At 42.4% G+C, this 22,202-nt stretch overlaps 2 protein-coding genes across 5 annotated transcripts in view; both read left to right on the top strand.

Moving 5' to 3' along the window:
* The window catches only part of pgap4 (post-GPI attachment to proteins GalNAc transferase 4), a 23,552-nt gene extending 19,521 nt beyond the window's left edge, over positions 1-4,031 (top strand). For both annotated transcript variants that reach the window (XR_005232949.1, XR_005232950.1), the window contains exon 4: positions 4,021-4,031. The gene's annotated coding sequence lies outside the window, so the exon portion shown is untranslated. The remainder of the gene's footprint in view (positions 1-4,020) is intronic.
* Positions 1-22,202, top strand: part of tpcn3 (two pore segment channel 3) — a 40,863-nt gene that overhangs the window by 5,724 nt on the left and 12,937 nt on the right. For all 3 annotated transcript variants that reach the window (XM_017434997.3, XM_017434999.3, XM_017434998.3), the window contains exons 4-9: positions 2,517-2,645; positions 6,580-6,696; positions 11,293-11,411; positions 11,952-12,053; positions 13,418-13,544; positions 14,755-14,962. In XM_017434997.3, the coding sequence (XP_017290486.1) occupies positions 2,517-2,645; positions 6,580-6,696; positions 11,293-11,411; positions 11,952-12,053; positions 13,418-13,544; positions 14,755-14,962 (802 nt within the window). The remainder of the gene's footprint in view (positions 1-2,516; positions 2,646-6,579; positions 6,697-11,292; positions 11,412-11,951; positions 12,054-13,417; positions 13,545-14,754; positions 14,963-22,202) is intronic.

Here is a 22,202-nt window from a genome sequence, read left to right as displayed (position 1 = left end):
CAAGAGAAGAACATCACTCTTTTGGACCATCCTGCATGTTCCCCGGATCTAAACCCAATTGAGAACATTTGGGGATGGATGGCAAGGGAAGTTTACAAAAATGGACATCAGTTCCAGACAGTGGATGCCCTTCATGAAGCCATCTTCAACACTTGGAGCAACGTTCCCACTAGCCTCCTGGAAACACTGGCATCAAGCATTAAACGATTGTTTGAAGTCATCAACGAGAATGGTGAAGCTACTCGTTACTGAGTCCTTTTTTTTGACACTTTGATTTCTGTTTTGGGGGGTTTTTCGGGTTTTTTTGAGCTATGGTCTTAAACTTTTGATCAGCTGAAAAAATCCTGTTTGAGTGTAAATGCAGTTTTCAATTAATTCCCCGCTCAAAAGTTCTTGTCTCTTGCACTGATTTTTTCCTTTAACATTGTGAAGCTCTACTTAGAACCTTCTTAAGATCCAATAGTGCAAAATGCAAATTCTTGCAGTTTTTTGACTGGTCTTAAGATTTTGATCAGGAGTGTATATGAGGGTAACTGAGGCTGGTGCTTCCCTTAGAATCACGTCACACTGAGGGGACATTTACATGAAGCTGACGACTGGTGGGCGAGTTCAAATCAAATCTAAGCTCAAACCTTGGGTCTCAGTGTTACTGGTGTTCCGTTCAAACAATCACTATAAAGTGATTATAGTGACCCAGCTGAGCACAGCTGCATTATGGGATAGTTCCCGTCATGCTGGCAGAGCACATAGTCAGAAATACGAGCTATAAAAAGCATGTGCATCATAAAATGAGTTTTATAAATGGAGCTAAATGAGCTTTAATGTTCACACGATATAAACAAAGCTTTGTGAAGTTTTCCTCAGTTCCTGCATTGTGGACAGAAAAAAAAAGGTACGCCCTGTTCCCCTCCCAACAGTTATTATAACTGTAAAAGTATATCCTGCAGTTTAAGTTACTTTACTGTCCTGGTTTTATAGAGTTTTTTGAAAATTGTTAGTGGTTCTAAATGTTCATGTCAATATGGAAGCTTGTTTACAAAGGAGATTTGATGAGATGAGACTTGACCTGACCTGACTTCCTGCTTCATGCCAGTTAATGAAGTCAAACTATGAAGAGTGGAACCAAAATACACAAGTAATAAAATAGATATTAGCTTGTTAGCTATAGACATCTGATGTGACAAGCCTTGAATAGATTTAGTTATTTTAATTTGGTTTTGTGTGGATTACTCATGAAGAATCAGTGTCTGTCCTCAGTTTGGGAAGTGGGGAGTTTTTTTATTTTATTTTAGGGGGACTTGAGTTAAGGGGGGCTCAGAGCAGGACCTGTTCAAGAACAAATACCAACTCTCTGAGTCGATTTTCTTCCCGATGTTGACGCAGTCTTGTCTTCGATGAAATTAATTTGTCCCTGTTCGCTCAACTGTACGCTAAACTGCAAGGTCTGTGTGACATGAATCGATCTGTACTTGTCTCTGAGGGTCTAGCAGGTTCTTTTGTGGTCAATCATGTGCAGCGTGAAACTTCTTTTGATTGTGGAGAATGTGCACGGTGACGGGGACAATTAAACTCCCATTCAACAGGCGGTACAAAACACAAAACACCAGGCAAGTTCGACAGAGCAGGGCTTTCTTCCTAGCCTGGCTTGACAAAACCTAAAACTTTACTAAGAGAGTACAGGCACTACTAGCAAGGCCACAAGTACCGTCAAAATAAACGACGCATGGTAGCGCTGTAGCTAACTGGGTCAGGCAGTGATCGAGCTAATTCATTCATTCATTTATTTTTCAACTCAGATGAAATTAAACTTTTTATAAGCTAGATTTAAAAAATCTGCGAGCAGGAGCTGGCACTTTGACTGCTTTGCTCATGTGTTATCTACGAAGGAATAATCTGAAAATTTTCAGCCAATCAGAGCGAATCCTCAGCTTCAGCCCGGTGTGAGAACAGAAGCTCCAGGAAGTTAAACACAGGACTTTCTATGGCTACCCGTGTAAGAACTGGATTCATTTAGACCCATTCTGATGATCAATTCTTGACAATAAAAAGGTAACCAGTAGACCGATTTGAAAAATTCAAATTGTGTTGGATTTGTTTTTAAAAGTTCTACCTGATGGTATGAAAATATGTTGTGTTTGATGAGGTTTTAGAAGTCAGGCGGCTTTGCTCGTACTACAATGATGGTTCTGAAGTTAACGCTGACTTTCTGTTTTAGTCTCACATGAAAAGGGGTGTTCCACAGGTCATCTGACATTGTTCTGCTCAAAATATACCAATTCAAGAAATCAAAATTCAGGATGGAAAAAAAAAACTGCTGTTGGATTCAAACCCCAGTCTATGATTCAAACTGTGCCAAAACAATTGCCCCTCAGAGCACAACAGAGCTATCAGATAGTTTTACTGTCAGCTATTCAGGGCCTGTAATGTTCTCTGCCATGCTGTGTTTAAACTCACACACTTGTTGACTGTATTTTTGTAAAATGTGTTGGGTCAGCTCTGTGTTGTGGTGTTTTCAGGCCACCATGCTCTTGGAGCTGCTGTGTGTGTTCGTCTTCACCTTCAGAATTGTTCACTACGCCAAGGTGATTCCTCGAGACAAGTTCTGGAAGGACCCCAAAAATATCTGCATCATCGTCATCCTGTTGGTAGGAAACTTTGTTTTTTTTGTTATCAACTGTCCTCAGAGGCTTTGTAAGTCTCTCTTGCTGAGTCAGTAGGTATTATATGTCAGGACCCGACGGGACAGGAATTAGAAGGTTTAAGATGATTTTTTAAATGATTTTTTTCCCAATTCTTGGGAATATTCTGAAGATATGGCATTTACTTTTTTCCCCCCAGTTAAGTTTGGATGAACTTTTTTTTTTTTCTTCCAAAATCCTTTGTATAAATGTCTGTTTTGTCAGGATTTTATTCATCAAAGTGCATTACAGTCTTTGGTTGAATGTTTGCTCTGATTGTTTTTGAACCAGCTGTAGTCACTGTAAGCCATCATGTGCTTTAACTCGGAGTGGACTTTATGTTCAGAGTGAAGTTGTGTAACGCAGCTGATGGCTGTCAGAGCTCTGTGTTCCACTGTGGGGAACATTTACAGGTTAAAATCCTCTGACACTGAGCTCTGTGAAATCACTGTACAAACCCTGGCAAAAATTATGGAATCACCACTCTTGGATGCTTATCTATTGTTTAAATTTGTATAAAAAATACAGTAGACATGCCACAAAACTGTTATTATTTCAAACGCCAACTTTCTAGCATTATGAAACAAAACAGAAAGATTGTTGTAGTCAGTCACAACACGTGAAATTACTTAAAGTTGAGTAAAAAAATGATGGAATCACTCTGTAATTGAAACAAACACCTGCTAATTATTCTTGGGGAGCTGCTGCACAAAGCAGATTAACGTGAATTATGGCTCCTACATGAGCAATGTCCGCTGAAACAAAGGAGAGGATTATGAAATATCTTCAAAAAGATAAATCATCATAAAATGTTGCAAAAGATGTTGGTTGTTCGCAGTCAGCTGCGTCTAAAATTTGGACAGAGTACAAACAAAATGAGAAGTTTGTAAAAGGGAAGCATTCTGGTCGACCAAGGAAGACAATGAAACCTCAAGATTTACATCCAGAAAAGCCAAACAAAAAACATCATTACCACCCAAACAGACATTTATGCCTGAAGAAATCACTGAAATTTCCAGTCATTGATGATTTGGGCCTGCATGTCAGGTAAACACACGGAGTGATGGCAGTCATTACATCTTCAATAAATGCCAGTCTACATTGTAATTTTGGACCCTTTTTTTTTTTTATTCCGTCAGCTCAAAAGGATATTTGATGACGATGACTTTATTTTTCGGGATGATAATGCATCTTGTCATATGGCAATTAAAGTGAAAACGTTCCTTTAAGAAAAACATCATGTCAATGGCATGACCTGGAAACAGTCCGGATCTCAAACCAGTAGAGAATCTTTAGTGGAATTCGAAGAGAATGGTCGATAACAAGACTCCAAACTGCAAAGCTGACCTGACAACAGCAATAAAAGACGGTTAGAGCCGTCAGATTGATGAAGAGTACTGAAGAATTTGAGCTGTTAGAAAAGCCAGAAGTGGTGCAACTAAGTACTAATGGTGAAGTGTTTTTCTCATGACGTTATATTTTTTTTCCTCAGAATTCAGTGATTCATTAATTTTCCCTCTTCTTGATTTTCAAAAAGCATGACATTTCTTTTTTATTGTTTCTTAATGCCAGCAGGTTGGAATTTTGAGAAATTATAATTTTTTATGCAAAATTAAACAATTGAAAAAACATCAATTGTTCATCCAAGAGCGGTAGATTCCATCATTTTTGCCAGGAGTTGTGGATGTACCTGGATTTCTTTCACATTGTCTGTTTCAGTATATCAGTGATTCCAAATCATGATCCTTGAGGACCACCATTCTGCATGTTTTAGTTGTTTCTCTACTCTTCAGCAGGTCTTGAAGTTCTGCAGGTGTGTCAAAGCAGGAAAACAACTAAAACATACAGGACTGTGGTCCTCCAGTATGTTAGATAATTAAGGTCATCATGAGATACTGAGATCTGACCACTTGCACTCAAAACGGGTTTGTAACAACAAACCTGAACAGCCTCTTGAAGTCAGGTCTGGTTCTGTGCTCATGTTGTGTGTTTAACTTGATGCATGTTGGTCCAAAACGTTCCCTGTAAAGAACACAGTCAATGCAAACCCCCATATATCCGGGGATGACATTGTGTCCTGGTGATTTTCACACTCTGGACTCTCTAGAGGACTTCCTTGGGTTTTGTTTTTTTTTTTGGTTTGTTTTTTGGATTTTTTTTTTCTTCCGTGAAAGCTGAAATAGTTGCAGTATGCTGAGCAGAGTTCCTGTCTGTTAGCTGCAGAGCCAAAATGTGCTGAGAGGACTTTCTGCCTGCTGTTGTGAAACAGGATTTAACCAGAAATATTGCCAAGTCAGCACCTTCAGAGCGACAAGGCTTCCTGGTGACTCTGAAGCTCAGAGGAGCTCTTTCATAAAAAAAAAAAACCCAATGGAGTCCTGCCAAACACTTTATATACAGCAATGATTCGTCCTTAGTTTTTGGAAAAATGTTATTTGTGATGACTAATATGTGAACAATATGTTTATACAATGTGTTTTTCAAATCTGGTTGAAGTGATCCAAAATATGCACGTTGACTGTCTGGACAGTTCTGGACATAGTTTGAATACCCTGACCAGACTACACCTACACAGCTCCATAAGCAACAAACTGATACTCTGCATATGCTTTTAATAATTACTTGAGCCACATTAGCTCCTCTTTTAGATGTTTGTGTAGGAAGATTATGCTCCTTAATTGAGTTGGAAATAATAATTAAAAAAATTTGATCCATTACACTCTGAAGCAACAGGGGCTGTGGTAGCTTGGCGCCATGAAGTTCTGAGGCCGTGGGTTCGAGCCCTGGTTGCGTCAGGAGGGACATCCGGCTTAAAACACTTGACAAGTTTTTCGTGTGAGTCGGCTTGCTGTGGTGACCCCTGAAGAAGGGAGCAGTTGGATAAAAAGCAACATGCGAGCAAAGCTGTTAATTTTTTTAGAGAACTACTCGGTGGGTTTGTTGCGCTCTGCTCTGAGCTACTTCCTGCAGTTTTGTTTTATAATGTGGACATTTTTTTGATGATGTGTATTCTTCTTGTTTAATCACTAATTGTTCTCCTTTGTTGTAAATGTCAAATGCCTTTTCAGTTTAATCCAAAATGTCACTTATTTACTGAGTAACTCGTGTTTTCTGAATACTTATTGAATTGAATATCTATTCTACTAGAAGCCAATCACAAACAACCCCTCAAAAGTCAAAGCAGTATCTCTCTGGGCTGAATGTTGGAGGCTAGTTGGTGACTCAAAATCCAAGAAAATTTAGAGAAAATGGACACATTTTTTGTTTTTTTGGCGACCAGTGAGCTGTGTGGTCACAAAAAACCTGACCAATTCTTGAAAAATAACCTGTTTTTATGTGCTTTCAAAACTAATTTCTAGGCCATCTATACTAAATCTTTGCCCACATTGTACCCACCTTGGCAGCCACCCCCACATTTACGATTTACTCTATTGGAGTACAAGTTTGAAATAAAGAGAAGCAGATTTAGACCGGTTTTTAATAATTATTTTTCATCATCGTTTGATTAGATCTGGACATTCATGGTTCATTCAGCCTCGGATGTTTTCTGTGAAAAAAAAAAGGTCCTGTGCAGGCGTCAACAGTTCTAATGGTCAAGGATTAAGGAAACTAAATTGAGAATGGTTTGAGATGCCTGCAGCTGTTTTGCGAGAAATTTGGTTGCAAAAAGTATATGAAAATGTTCTAAATTCAAGCACCCAAGCTGAGAGCCTCTGCAACCCGCAGAAAAAAATTGAGAACTGTCTATTGAACGTTTGGAGACAGTTTGGAGACTCCCTCGTGAACGCTCTTTAACAACCAGTCTCCAAGAGTGGCAGCCCAGTGAGCTACCACCTTAAGCTCCATGAGTGTAAGTTACCATTTTTCATTAAATGTCTTTGTTTCTGTCTGTCCCATACAGCTCACTCTTGTTGACATGATCATCTACGGAGCACTGAGAGCTGCCAACTGTTCTATTATCCGCTGGTCTCGAGTGCTGCGTCCGCTCCTGTTGGTCAACGTCACAGAAGGACGGCAGGTAAGGACCTGAATCTGACATTTCAGCACTTTGACAGTTTTTCGTTAACATTACTGGAAAGTGTCTTATCTGTTTCCTGTTCTCTGGATTTGAATCGTTGAAATTTGGTTCTAAAAAAGTCTTCAGTTAATCTTACTGAAGTTTTTTTTTTTTTTTACATTAGGACAACAGAATTGCATTAAAGACTTTGAATGCAAATGAAAACTAAAACATAAATCGCCAGGGTTTCCCCCAGTGTATTATAAGCCTGGTGGGCCGCCAGGCTTCACTGCCTCTGCTGCCAGGCTAAGCTCCGCTTGTTTATTGTAAAATATGTCATTTTTTATACAGGTTTTTTTCTACCCGCACACCGACCGCGAGGTCACTGGGCGTTGATCAGCACGTGAGGGTGCATGCACCAACAGTGATGCAATCACACTGTCCCCGCCCCTGCGCGAAGGCCCCACGCGGTGTTGCATCGCATGGTCGTGCACCTCCCAATTTTTGTAAATGGACGATTTTGGTGCTCTAGCGGAGCTGGTTTGCCTGTATCAGCATTTATATGATCCCTCTGTGAGAGATCACAAACATAATCAAACAGTTAAAAACTCACAGAAGGAGATGACTGTTGCAGCCGATTAAAAAAAGGAGTGTTTATAGACCACAATGGTTAGTTGAGCTAAAATTCAGCGGGTGTCTTTACAAGACCAAATATGGTAAACATGTTTTGCACTTAGTGAAAATATTAATATGACGGGTGCTAATTTATCCTTGTTTAACAGTAAAAATATGCTATTAAATTCAGCATTAGATATGCTTTGTTTTGTTGTTACATGTAGTGATCCAACATACAGCCTGTGCCACAAAAAGCACAGTACAGTACAGCATCTCTCTGTTTTTCAGAATTCTCTGTTGTTATTCATTGGCCTTGATATGAGACGTGTGTTGTTGCCTTGTTTGCATTTTTTCGTTTATGTCAATTTAATTTATTTGTAAATTAGGATTCAAATTAAGTGCAAACAATTTGTATTTATTTTAATATTTGACACAAATATCTTACAATATCACATTATAAATAGCCATATTTTCAACTTTCCTGTCAACTTTAATCTTTTTTTTTTTTTTTTTTTTACTAAATCATGGTCAGCTGGCAAACGGCCACCTACCACCAGGCTTAGCCTTTTTTCTGGGGGAAACCCTGAATTACAGTTTGTGCTTATTACAAATGATTGTTTCAGAGTGTTGCATTTGCTCAACTTCACCAAACTGTCTTTCGAAAGTTTAAAAGTTTTATCCGAGCTAAATGGAAATGAGTTCTGCAGTTTGGACTGTGGAGGTTGCACACCATCCTGTTTACAGTGAAAGTTTGGTCCAGGGTGAACAGTTCTGGGTAAACAGAAGGAAATTTATAGACCTAGCTTGTTTTTCTGTGAAGACATGCTGTCTCTGGAGTTTAAAGACCTCATGATCGAGTTTGAGAAATCATTGAAAACTGCTGGGTTATTTTGGAAACTCAGTTGCTGGGTTAAAGCTGTTGGATCATGGGTTGTCAGTTCTTCAGTCAGAAGTTTTAGGCGACCGAATTGGACCTGACTGGGACTCTGCTAAATGATGTAATGTAAAGTTAAGAGCCAACTTGTAAGACGATGTTTGACCTGGTTACCTTATTAACAACTCTAGTTTGCAGTACGAGGTAAGTTTGAGTTCCTAAAACAATATTAATTGGTGAAGTGAAGTGAAATTTATTTATATAGCACTTTTCAGCAACAAGGCAATTCAAAGTGCTTAGGTAGTTGGTGCTAGTTAGCTGAAGCTAATAGCTGTTAGCACCAGCTAGCTAGCACCAACCCAAGCTGCACTAACCTAGATTTTTTTTTTCTTTTTATCTCCACATTTAAATATTTCTAGATCAACAAATTAGTTTTTTGGGGGTCTCACTGATGAGCCAACCCTGCTGAGTGGAGTGCTGGATTACATATTGGGATGTTTTTAACCCAGCAGCTTTTAGTGTGTGATGTCCAGGGTTCTCTAATAGTTCAGTGACATAATCTTTTAACAAAGTGTGCCAAAGCAATTGATAAGCGCACTTCTTACTATTTAGCCGTTAATCTCCTGTTTTGTCAGTTCTCCACTCCTCCGGCCTCCTTGAAAAAAAACTAGTGCAAAAAATACATTGGGATGTGTGACTTGATCAGGAATAGTGTGCAGTGACGTTTCGTAGCCGTACATTGGATGATATGGACAAAGTCTGCAAAAAGATTTCCACACATAACAGTTGGATATTGGTTGAACTGAGAGAGAAAACACAGCCATCTTTGGAGTTCTGTAGCTCAGACAAACATTACTCAGGGTTTAAACAGGTTACAGAAAATTGGACTTTACATGACTGAACTGGTATTTAAATATCTTTTAAGGTTTTTACACATACGGAATGCTCACCTTATAGTGCGATGTCATACACCTAACTTTTGAGCTGTCGAAAATCTTCAGAATTCTTGCAAACATTTACTCCCACAAACTTTAAACTTTTTCATGGAGTCTTTCACCTAGTGCGTCTCTCTGCTGTAGGTTTTCCCTAAAATCCCCCTAGAGCTCAGTGTGTGCACATCCAAACTCTCATTGACTTTTTTCTGAGCTCATAATTTCCTCTTCAAAATAGGAATTAAAGGGTCTTTTTACCTTGTCACACCTCTTCCGAAAAAACACTGTAGACACATAAAAATGTTCATGTGTAACGTCCAAAAGCTTCCTCCAACTATGGTTCAGGATTTATTTTCAGTATGACTTTTTTTTCAGTTACTGAGACTTACTTTCTAATACTCTGAATTTCTGTCCATTTGTCTCTTCAAGGGTGCTGTCAGGGAGTGACAGACACAGGTGTGTGGTTACTATGTTGACCCTAATGAGCCACTGGCAGCAGCTTTAACATTTCTTTTGATTTTTATTGTCTTAACGCTTCTTATACAGTTCCTACATCAAGACATAAACATTTTGTCAGCTCAGATTATTACAAAAATAAGTCACAAATTACTTTTGGGTTTTAGAGAAGTTGTTTGTTGTAGTTTCAGGTCATAGATGCATTGGCACTCTTCAGTATTTCTTCATGAATTTTAGTGGTAATGGTAATTTGCCTGTACTTTTATAGCACTTAATCTAATCTAATCCAAAGCACTTTACACTGCATTCAGTCATTCATCCTCACACTGACAGAAGTGAGGCTGCCATCACACCGGCGCCACCGAGCCCTCTGACCACCACCAGCAGGCAAGGCAGGTGAGATGTCTTGCCCAAGGACACAACGGCTGAGACAGACAGAGCGGGGTCTCGAACCAGCAACTTGGTTACAGGACGAACCCTTATCTCCTGAGCCACTGCCGCCCAATTTACAGGTTTCACAGAGCTGCTCTTCTGTATACTTTGGCTCAAATAAATAGGAGTAGCTGGAATTTTCTAGATGGGCAGGTTCCACCATGGTCACTGTCACACCCATCGATTGGTTCATGTGACTTTCAGAGCCTCCTGCCTCTGTATGTTACAAACAGAACTGGAAGATGCATAAAGGTGCATCAATCCCACCTTGAATGCCTTCACAAGAAAAAAACAGTCTTAATCTGTTTTTGTTTTTAAATGTATTTATTATCTGGGGGGGCTGTGGATCAGTGGTTAGAGCAGTTGTCCTCCAATGAGAGGTTTGATTCCTGGCAGCAGTCACATTTCGAAGTGTCCCTGGGCAAGACACTGAACTTCTCATCACCTCTGATGTGCCCCATTGGTGTATGAATGGAGTTTAAATCACTGATTAGACTCTATAGAGTGATTTTATTTAGGTTAGCTTTGTAGAGATTCAGTAGAATGCTGTACAAATGTGTGTGGATGGGTCATTGAGGGCACAGATTGTGTTGTAAAGCACTTTGAGTAGCCTGGTTGGCTAAAGAGGTGCTGTATAATTAGTCCATTTACCATTTTAACAGGGTTGTTGCCCCCCCCCCCCCCCCCACTTGCCATTCTTACTCTGACTTGAGGACAATGGGCTCAAGAAGACCCAACATTTCAATCAAGTTTCTTTTCCTGTAAATATATTGAATTTGTGAAAAACCCTCTGCCGCTCATCTTTACTCTTGTTGTATGCTGAAATGCAAAGGATGTTATCTGATGAGCGAGCTTCATTCAGGCCCCTGATGAACTCCAAGCTATTGGGATTTAGAAATAGGAACTCTACATACATAAAAGCAAACCTACTTTATCATAGTCCTGATAGGACAACTTTTGACTTCAGTTGTAGCAGGAGTTCTTCATAAACAATTTTTCTTAAGAGTAAGAGTTTTGTGCCGTGAACCTGATTGTGTTCAGGTGATCACGGATATTAAATGTTGGTGCTCCTGTTCATCACAGACACGCTCTCAGATCCCAGCATTCTGCTTAGTTTATCTCTGCTCTTCAAACTCCGGAGTGTTTGGAGGAAACTTCCTGCTGCTAAACATCAAAATGATTCAGTTCATGAGCCGATGGCGCCTGAACGCGTCATTAGTTTGTGTTCATGTGGATAAGGGCAGAGCGTTTGAGTCCCCTGAGAGGACCGACATTAACTCTGCCAGTGTTTGTTTGTTTTGTGTTCAGCTCCGGAGAGCGTTCAGAAGCATCCGGAATGCTCTTCCTCAGATCTTCAACGTCTTCCTGCTCTTCATGTTCAGCCTCCTCATGTTCTCCCTCATGGCCCTCAAGCTGCTGGGCAAACGGTAAGACTGCTGCCTTGTTTATTAATGCTTTTTTATTACAGCTAAACTGTACTCAAGAGATGCCATTTTTTTTTCTTTAAAACCTTTTTTCACTTTGATCTCACCAGACATCCTGCCTATTTAAACTAAAGGAAGTTTTTTTTGTTTTTGTTTTTTGCAAATGCCACTTCTTGTTTGTTGGCTGAGAGCCTGTTTAGCCAGATGCCATCCTTCTGTGTGATTGGGAAACATTTAGCTGCGATGATCAAACCTTTGGCATGATTGGATTCATCTAAAACTCTAAAAATATATAAAAAAACTGCATAGACTGCATTAGTTTTATTTACAGATGATGGTAAGTTATATTTTCTGCCTGATAATGTAACAAAAACTGTAATCATCTAAAATTAGGGTGTGAAATACCAACTCCATGAGTTATTAAAACCATTTCTAGTTTTTGATAAAACTAGAATTAATTATCTTCAGCAATGTTTTTGAGGTATGTATGCATGCTATAATTACATAAAATTTAGTATAAAAAAAGTTTTTTTTTCTCTGCAGAAATCTTAAGACCATAGAGGGACTTCCATACTTCAACAACTACCTGGAGATTGTCTTTGATCTGTATGTCCTCGTCACCACGGCCAACAGCCCCGATGTCATGTAAGGACATAAGCCTTTATTTCTCTGTTTGCCAGGATGATAACAGATATCTGTTCAATGGGTAAATCAATTTAATACTTAATGGAACATTTATATAGCTTTTAATGTTTTGTTTTAAGTCTGATCAGCTGACAAAGATTTTTCTTTAGCTACGTAAAATAAGAATGAGTGATTGGATGAATGTAGTTTTTTTTTTAAAAGAGCTTTTTCCACTTTATTTAACTAGTTTGGCCTTGTAAAAAAATGTACAATTTAAATCCGCACCCTGATCTAACAGTGGTTCAGCCTGTTGATGGACACTAACTGTGGCTGTGGGACACTGCTGTTGTTTACTGCTTGGGGAGGATCTTTGTAAATTGTTTTAAACAAGAAATATTTGTTTAAGAAAAAAAAACACACTCACAGGAGTTGTAGTTTATAGTAAATGTACACAGCTGCATAAAAAAAAGAAAATTTCTTGGTCCTATGTTGGTCCCTGGTGTATTTTCAGATCAACCAAGACATAAAATTTAAGAACAAATAAATCAATAAAATCACAAATAACTTCAGATGGCTTTTCTTGCACCTGATTAATAAGACAACTAGAAGCACCCAGAAAGAGCAAACCTTCTCCATGGCCGCAGTGCGATTAAAAGATGGTCTGCTCCGGATCATAATCTGGATCACCAACAAAATGTAATCCATTGTTTTTTGTAACAATCCCAACCTTTCCTGAAAGTTTCCTTCAAATCGGTTCCCTAGTTTTTACCAGATCTTTGCTAACAGACAGACAAACAAAACCAGAAACTGAACCTCTTTGGTGGAGGAAACAGAAGGGTCACATGTAGGAGCAGAGAGGTTTTTAACAAAGGGAGTACCTGTGACCTTGACCTTTGACCCCACGAACCTTGAAATCAACAGGCATCATCTTTGACCCCTGAGGTGTCCAGCTGTGCAGTTTGACATTCCTGCATCACACTACTGCAGAGTTAGAGCACCAGGTCAGCTGTGATGTTGACCTTTGACCCCATGTCCTTAAAATCAATGGTGATCACCCCTGACCCATGAGGTGTCCAGCTGTGGGGTTTAACATTCCTGTTATACATCTGCAGAGTTAGAGCACAGGCTGATCTGTGACCTTGACCTTTGACTGGTTTACCACAAAATGTAACCACTTGTTCCTGTGACTACCATGTTTGATGTTTTCTGAGAATGTCATGATAATCCACTCATAACTTTTGGAATAATCTTGTACACAGACAGACCAGCTGATGATAAATAAACAATGTGAGAAAGAGGAAGGGAAGCTGCTGAGATGCAGAAAAGAAGGAAGCAACATCTGACCGAGGAGTTTTAACATTTTATTTTCTGCTTCTCTTTGGCAGGATGCCTGCGTACAACTCCCACAGTATGTTCACGCTGTTCTTCATCGTGTACATCCTCATCAACACGTACATCTTCATGTCTGTCTTCTTAGCTGTTGTTTACAACAACTACAAAAAGTATCTGAAGGTACATATTTCAGATGAAGTCACTTTCTTTTACAATTTATCCAGAGTCAGAACTGTATACCACCCCACCTTGTTTGATTTAAAGTAATACATTATTTTAATTTTAGTTATTGATCAGACCCTCCAGGATTTCACGGTGTTGCGATCGCAACTATTAAAGCAAAATCAAGCAACCCCCTCGAAATCGCAACGTTTTGCAACTTTGCCCAAAACACTGCAACTTTCCTGCAACTTTGACCCAATATTTATTGTTTCTGAAGTGATTCGCCATCGTTTCTGAGGTCTAGTGTCTTCTTTGTGGGTTTGTGTAGTGTGGAGTACAAAATAACCCCAAATAACTCACAATGAAGACGTGATGTTACATCCTGTTAACATCTAAATGCTGGAATCATGCAGGAGCAGCAACCGAGGTGAAAATGTGCGCTAATGCTTCACATTTGCCCACAAAGATTTCACCAAAGGACAGCGCAAAACAGTTTCCTCCTCAGCTGCAGGAGAGTGGGGGGAAGCTGTTTTGCACGTCCTGCAGTGTAATCATCGAACATAAATGCAAGTCATCCGTCGACAAACATTTTGTGTCTGCAAAACATGTGAGGAGAGCTGCAGACGAAGGACGATCCAGAAATGGTCATGAATGTCAGTTTATAAGCTATCAAAGTTCTCAAATAAAGCACCTTTTGATAATGTCAATGTTTGTTGGTAATTATCTTACAAAACTAGTGCGTATTTTTGTTTATATATTAAAAGTTATGGTTGTTTATTGATTTTAGTAAAAAAAAATCCCAACTTTTAGGAAAATGTCCTGCGAAATCAGGCATTTTGGCTGCAACAATCACAAAAAATGCCCGCGAAGTCCTGGAGGGGTTGATTCATCATTATAAAAACAAGCTAAATCACCTGAAACAGTTGACACAATCATAACTCATTGACATTTCATATTCTTTATGTTTTTTATTTGAAAATGTTAATAGAAGTTTATTTAATTTTTTTTACATATTCTATCTATGTCCCAAAGTGTTGACCTGTTTTTTTAATCATTCTCTGTGAAATCAAATTATTTTCATTTTAGTTTATTCAGGTTCAGTTTGAATGACTGAGCAAAAAAACAAACAACAAATAAATACTCATTGCTCAGCAGCAAGAGCTGTACAATAAATAAATAAGGATTTTCAGTGATGAACATCTGAGTCCTCGTTTGCTGCTTTCAACAGGAGGAGGTACGGCAGCTGGTGAGGGCCAAACGACACAAGATGGCGCGGGCATTCGCCGTTCTGCAGGAGCAGAAGGAAGATGGCGGCCAGCCCATGGTGACCCAGGCCAACTGGAACCAGCTGGTCCGACAGGTCCGACCTGACATCAGTAACGGCCACAGAGAGCTTCTGTGGCACGTCTGCGATGACAAGAACCACGGCTTCATCGGTAGGTCACACACACACAAACCTTTTTATTATTATTTAGTTCTTTAACAATATAAGCACATCTCACTGAGATTAAATAAGTCTTATTTGAAATAATAAAAACAACACACCTTATATCAAACCAAACCACCAAGGAAACAGAACCCTATTGCAGAAAATAGTTATTTTAATCCTTTGTCCCAGTTTGAATTAACTGATCAAAAAAAAACATGGTAACAGTAAGCTTGATAGTAGTTGTGGTGATATGTGTGTGTCTGTCCGTTCATCCATTCGTCAGATCTAATAGGTAGATAGAAAGATCAAATAGAAACAGGTCTAAGAGGGAAACCCAGACATATTGTACCCCCATTGACAGCCTGCAGCTCCCCCTGGAAGATCCCAAGGTTTTCCCACCCAAAAAGGATATATCCTCCGAGTGGGACATGTCTGGGAAAACCTCCAGAGGGAGGTGATCAGGAGGCATCCTAGTCAGATTCCCGTACCACCTCAGCTGACTCCTTTAGATGTGGAGGAGCGGCTGCTCTACTCTGAGCACCTCGCCCACCAAATGGGTTCCTGTGCTAAACTGCGGCCAAAGCTTGTTAGCACAGTAGCTAGAGTAAGGAAGTAAAGTTTCACAGATGAAACTGTCACAAGGCGCTGTACAAAAAACTCCCAATAAAATAACAATTGAAAACGAGTTCCATTAAAAGGTAAAATAAGACAAGAAAATAAAAACATTCAACAGAAAGCCTGCTTAAACAAAGTTTTTAAGACTCCACAGAGTCAGCTAAACGTAGCTGTAGAGGAAGACTGCTCCACAGCCTTGGTGTTTATTTAGTGAGAAGATTACATATTCAATATGGGGCCTGACTGTTTAACGCTCTGTATGTTAGTGTAAGAATTAAAAAAACAAATCCTAAGATCTACTGGTAGCCAATGTAACAAATATAACGAGGGGGTAATGTGAGCTCTCTTCCTAGAAAGTGTCAGCAGTCTAGCTGCAGTCTGGCTAGAGCTGTCGCCTCACAGCAGGAAAGTTGCAGGTTGGCCTCCCGCCTTTGGCTTTTCTGTGTGGAGTTTACATGTTCTCCTCGTGCACAGGTGGGTTTTTGTCCGGGTACTCCTGTTCCTCCCGCAGACCAACAACATTCATGTCAGGGTCATTGGTTGTCACTCAGTGAGAGCGTAAATAGCTGTCCGTCTTATTTGTCTCTATGTGCCCTGTGATGGACTTGCGACCTGTCCAGGGTGTCCCCAGCTCCCCCCCCTGAGGGGGAAGAAAATGGATGGATGAATGATAGATGAGCCCATTGGACACAGAGTTCCTAGAGTATTTCCCCGAATCATTGTGTGAACTTTAAACTGCATTTGCGACGTTTTTAGTTCCACCAGAAACAACCGTGTCTCTTTTTCAGTTCAGTCTCATTCTCTCAGCAGACGCATCTGCTGATTCACTTTCTTTGCACTTATCATGCACATGGAGGAAGTCGAACAGCTTTATCATCCAGTCCAGTTCAAACTTGTGTTAACACAGAACTTATTAACAGGTGGAAAAACCGTTCAGACACTCGCATCCGCTGATTCACTTTCTTCACACTTAACTTGCATGAAGGAAGTAAAATAGCTGTATCATCCAGTTCAGCTCTAACTTGTTTAACACAAATTTGATGTTAGCAGAAAAACTGTTTACGGCTTAGATAAACATTTGCATGCACAGTTAGAAATAAGAACCACAAATTTATGTTTCTTTTTCCAACCTAATATGGTCATAACTACTGAATTTAGTGATTTGATTTAAGAGCATGTAAAGCCACGTTTAGCAGCAGACAGGATTAGTAACCATTTTCTGCTTGGCCTTATCAGTGTCTCATATCATTGGTTATGATATGTAATGGTTCTCCCTTCTTTATGAAGGTGCTTCAGTTCATTGAGGTTTGTGAGCATTAATTTCTGCTCTGCACTCTTGACGTCCCCATTTCAGTCAGCTTGAGGTCTGGACTTCGAAAAAGAAAAGCATCATGTGTTGCAGGGATGCAGTCAACCCTTCTGTTGTAGATTTGCTGCTGCGTTTTGAGTCTTTGACCCATTTCAGCTGTCAGACAGATGGCCACTGATTTGATTCTAAAATCCTTTGGTCTACAGAGATCAGGGTTCAATGACTGCAATGAGCCCAGGTTCTTGTGGCTGCAAAACGAGCACAAACCACCATCACCACACTTGACATTTGGTGCGAGGTGTCTGCTGTGCATTTATATGTATATGTATTTATATGTTTGGTTTTCACCAAACGTGCTGCTGTGCATCATGGCCACACATCTCTACTTTGGTCCTACCTGCTCAGAGGACATAGTTCCAGAAATCTTTTTGTGATTTGTTTAAATAAAACATTCATCAAAGTTGTGCTACTTTGTCTATTTTTTTTAAAGAGAGGACATTTTCTCCTGACAGTCCTACAAAAATAATTACTCATTCAGTCTTTTGCCAGTTGTTTTCTCAAACTTTACCATTTAACCTTCTAACTGATGCCTGTAGTCTGAAATGTTCCTAGTTGCTGGATTAGTACAGTTTATCGGAGCAGTGTGTGGTTTGATCTTGGAGTACAGATTGGCAACTCCCCTGAATATTTGTGAATATATATTATTGTCTCTTATTGTTTTACTATAGAATGATGGACTCTGAAAAGGATTTAAGTGGCCTAATTACTAGAGATGCAACATTGAATTAGATTGTGATCGCCACCAGACGATTTTCAGCTTGATCGACCAATCAGTGCTCAACAACCTAATATTGTGGTCATCTTTTCACTGAGTGGGTGAAGAAGTTAGCTGCATGTAATATCTGTAAAGTGTTTTGAAAAAAATAAAGTCAGGGAGAGGCGACACAAAGAAAACATCCGGAAAGTATTGAGAGTGCATCACTTTTTCCACATTTTGTCATAATGCAACAGTTGATTAAATTAATATTTTTTCCCTAAATTTTTTATACACAGTACCCCATAATGTTCTGATGCATGCTCAATAATCCAGGTAGAAAAATCTAACAAGGTTACTTCTTAGATGATACGTTTGGCTGAGTTTGCTTGCAGATCCTCAGACTGAAGTCCAAAGGTAAGTCCAAAATAGATATATACCAAAACATAATAAGATATCACACCAGTGTATTTACATGAATTAAAACAACAGAAGCAACATTATAATGTACATATAAATGCACAAGTGCTTCCTGAACACCAATACGTACAAAGACGGAGGTCTCCCAAGGCACAAGCATGTAGGACACATTTAGCGTTTATAAGACATGTTTTCTTTCTTATTTTTCAAAACTTTACCGGAGCAAATACATCAAAGCTTGTTTTATGGTGAGAGCACTCACTACGTCACGTATTCAGTACTCACAGCCTTAGACACTCAAAATAGAGCTCACATGCATCCTGTTATCCAACTGGAAGTTTCTCCTTCCAGATGGATAACGAAAGTTTCAGTTGTAACTACGGTTCTATGAATCCCGGATGACCGCCAGAGGCGGTGCTTCAAGCACTGAATGATCATTCAGGTGCGCAGGTCGAGTACTAATCACGACAAAGTCACCTGTGACCTGCCGGTGACCCACGTGACTATATAGTCACGTGATGACCGGCACTCAATCCCTTAACCTTCTCGCGAGATGCAAGGATTCTGAGGGACCAAGCACTCTGACGGTCATCCGGGATTCATAGAACCGTAGTTACAACTGTAACTTTCGTTCTATTTCATCCCTACTGACCGCCAAGCACTGGATGACGTATAACGACAAGGTCACAAGGAATCTGCAACACCCAAAGAACAACCACTGCTCACCTACCTCAGTGAGATGTAGCTGGATGCTGCTCCAAGATCCCCTGAAGTGGATGAGGTACAGCCACATTTACTCTGTAAAATCGAGCAAAGGTGCTTGGTGATTTCCAGGAGGCCGCACTGCATATACCATCCAATGGCACCCCAGTCATGGCAGCAAATGAGGCTGACATGCCCCTTGTAGAGTGGCATCTCACTCCTGCAGGCAGTGGGCGATCCTGCAATGCGTAAGCCTTAACAATTACATCCACAACCCAGTGTGAAAGTCGCTGCTTAGAAAGGGCCTGACCTTTCCGTGAGCCAGCGTAGCAGACAAAAAGAAAGTTCAGAGTGGCCACCAGTGTCAAAACGGGCAAGATGGAGCGGCTGGGTACGACCTGACGCCAGTGACACCTTAGGGATAAATGCCACATCAGGCCACAGGGTGACACCTGAGCCATCAGGGTTCCATCGGCAGCAGGCCTCAGTTATTGATAGTGCCCGCAATTCCCCCACACGTTTGGCGGAAACCATCGCCAAAAGGAACGCTGTCTTCAGTGAGAGCCATTTGAGGTCTGCAGACGCCAAGGGCTCAAACAGGGACAACCGAAGGGCCTCAAGGACCAAAGAAAGGTCCCATGCTGGTGGCACGGGGCGGTTAGGTGGATACAAGCGCCGGGCACCCCTCAAGAACAGCACAATGTCCTTATCTCGGCCCACTGAACAGCCATTCAGCCCAACATGTCAACAGGAAATGGCGGCTACATACACCTTCAAGGTAGACGGAGACCGTCCCCGATCCAGTAATGCTTGCAGGAAAGCCAGTATGTCAGAGACTGAACACTGTGCTGGGTCCTGCCCTTTACCACGGCACCAGGTCGCAAAGATCGCCCACTTCTTTGCATATGCTGTGCGTGTGGACGGTGCCTATGCATTAGCCATCGTACTTCCTACTTCCCCACCGTACTTTGAGAACGTGGACCCCGGCCTTGTAGGGGCCAAACCCAGAGCCTGAGTCTGTCCGGGTTGGGGTCAAGAATCCGGCCCCCCATCTGGGAAAGAAGATCCCTCCTGGAGGAGAGACACATCGGAAGGCTGGAGCTGAGCTCTCGCAGTAGAGGGAATCAAGTCCTCGCTGGCCAGAAGGGGGCCACCAAGAGGACCCTGTGACCCTTCTGACGAACCCTTAGGAGAGTCGGAAAAATTAGACTGAGTGGTGGAAACGCATAAAGGAGGGTCCAGGAGCTTCCACTCCCCTGGGAGCGGTGTCTGACGGGACAGAAGATCCGCTGGCACGTTCTGCGGTCCTGAGATGTAGGCTGCACTGAGGCTGGGGAAGTACAGGGCTGCCCATGTCAGAAGCTGCTGAGTCAAGCACAACAGTTTCCTGGATCTGGTCCCCCCCTGGTGGTTGATATGAAAAACCACTGAGGTGTTGTCTGACCTTACTAGTACATGCTTGCCCTGCAAGCCTGGGAGAAAGCTTTGAAGAGCTAGCAGCACGGCCCGTAATTCCAGGACATTGATGTGGTCCCTGCTTTGCTGTGTGGACCATGTCCCTTGTGCCATCCGACCTTGCCAGGTCGCCCCCCAGCCCGTGGAGGATGCATCTGTAAATACAACCTCCTGTCGACACGGGGGGCACCAAGCGGGACCCCCATTGTCATGAAGAACCTGTCCCTCCACTGGGACAGAGCCCAGAGACACTGAGGCCCGATCTGAACTCTCCTGAGGCAGTGAGAGTTCCGTGTGGGGTCCAGACCTAAGCTGTTCAACCACATCTGGAGTGGCCGCAATGACAGCAGCCCCAAGGGCACCACGCTGGATGCAGCTGTGAGCTTACCCACGAGGCGAAGATAATGTACAAGAGGCAGCACCCTGCCGCGTCTGAATTCTGGGAGCGTACTCAATATACTGTCAACCCGCTGGGGAGACGGGCAAGCAGTCATCAATACAGAATTCATGGCAATGCCCAGGAAAATGATCTCCTGTGAGGGAGTCAGGCGGCTTTTCTCCATATTCACCCGCCCCACATGGTCGAGCACCAACTGAGTGTCTCGACGTGCTTGGTCGCGTGTCGCTGCACAAATGAGCCAGTCGTCCAGATATGGGAGGATCCTCAAGCCCTGCGCCTGCAGGGGAGAGAGGGCCGCTGCGACACATCGGGTAAACACCCTGGGGGACAGCGACAGACCGAACGGAAGGACCCTGAACTGGAAATGCTTCCCTTGGAACGCAAAGCGAAGAAACCGCCAATGGGGCGGAGCAATTGGAACATGAAAATAAGCATCCTTGAGGTCTATGGAAGTGAACCAGTTGTTTCGGGAGATTGCCTGCAACACTTCCCTTGTGGTCAGCATACGAAAGGGAATGACCTTCAAGTATACATTCAGACCCCTGAGGTCCAAGACTGGACGTAGACCCCCAGTCTTTTTTGGAACAAGAAAATACTTTGAATAAAAGCCCCCTGGGTCCAACAGGGGGTCCCCAGGCACTATCGCTCCCTTGGCCAGCAAGGTGCAGATTTCCTGGTTCAGTGCCTGTGCCTTTGCTGGGTTGTGGATGACAGTCATCCTGACCTGGCCGGGGACCGGTGGCCGGCGGCGGAACTGAAGGCGGTACCCCCGGGACAGAGTGTAGAGTACCCACAAGTCCGGGGTGTGGGCAGACCAGCTGTCGAGCTGTGCTGGGGTAAAATAACCAACCGCCGGCCTCAGGACGCCATCTAGGCCCCCCCCGACCTCCTGAAGGCCGGGGGGGATGGCGGCCTGACCGTGCAGCCCGGGAGGGGCGAGAGGGGAGAGCCCCCGCTTGGCCTCGAGCCCGGTCTCCCCGCCCTGGAGCAGGTCTTGGGACGGACCTCTGACCTGGAACCTGCGGCTCAACAAATGAAACGGATGGGAGCGGGGACCTTCGCAAGGAGCCCGCAGACGCCCAAGTGCCGACTGGTTGGCGATCACGTCTGTGAAGCCCTGCCAGCTGCTGTCTTGTACGAGATGCCTGAGCTGTACGGTCCAAGGCATCCAGCGCAGCAGAGCCAAAAAGTTCTCCCGGGATCACCGGAAGAGTCCGGAGTGTTCTCCTACAAGGCTCTGTGAGGGGCAACTGCGCCAGCCAGACCTGGCGGCGAGCATGAACCAGAGTAGACAGTGTTTGTCCCAGCTCCCTCATAAGAGCAAAGGCCTGCAGAGACGCGTCGACCAGGCCTTGGGTGGAATGGTCCAGTGAAACAGACTCCAGAGAGGAGGACAGGGCCAGCATGAGATGGGAGAGGGAGTTCCCAATTCTGCCCATGCGAGCGCCAGAGTCATAGGCCTTACAGAGAAGGTCATCAGTAATACGGCACTGGGGCCGTGGACAACGGGCATTAGGCCGCAAAACCTCCTCCGGTGGGACAATAAGCGAGGCAATGCCTGGCTCGACAGCTGGCATCTGCCCCAAGCCAAC

Source organism: Kryptolebias marmoratus, linkage group LG3 (assembly GCF_001649575.2).
Source record: "Kryptolebias marmoratus isolate JLee-2015 linkage group LG3, ASM164957v2, whole genome shotgun sequence".
Classification (NCBI taxonomy): domain Eukaryota; kingdom Metazoa; phylum Chordata; class Actinopteri; order Cyprinodontiformes; family Rivulidae; genus Kryptolebias; species Kryptolebias marmoratus.
This window is presented reverse-complemented; position numbering and strand designations above follow the sequence as displayed.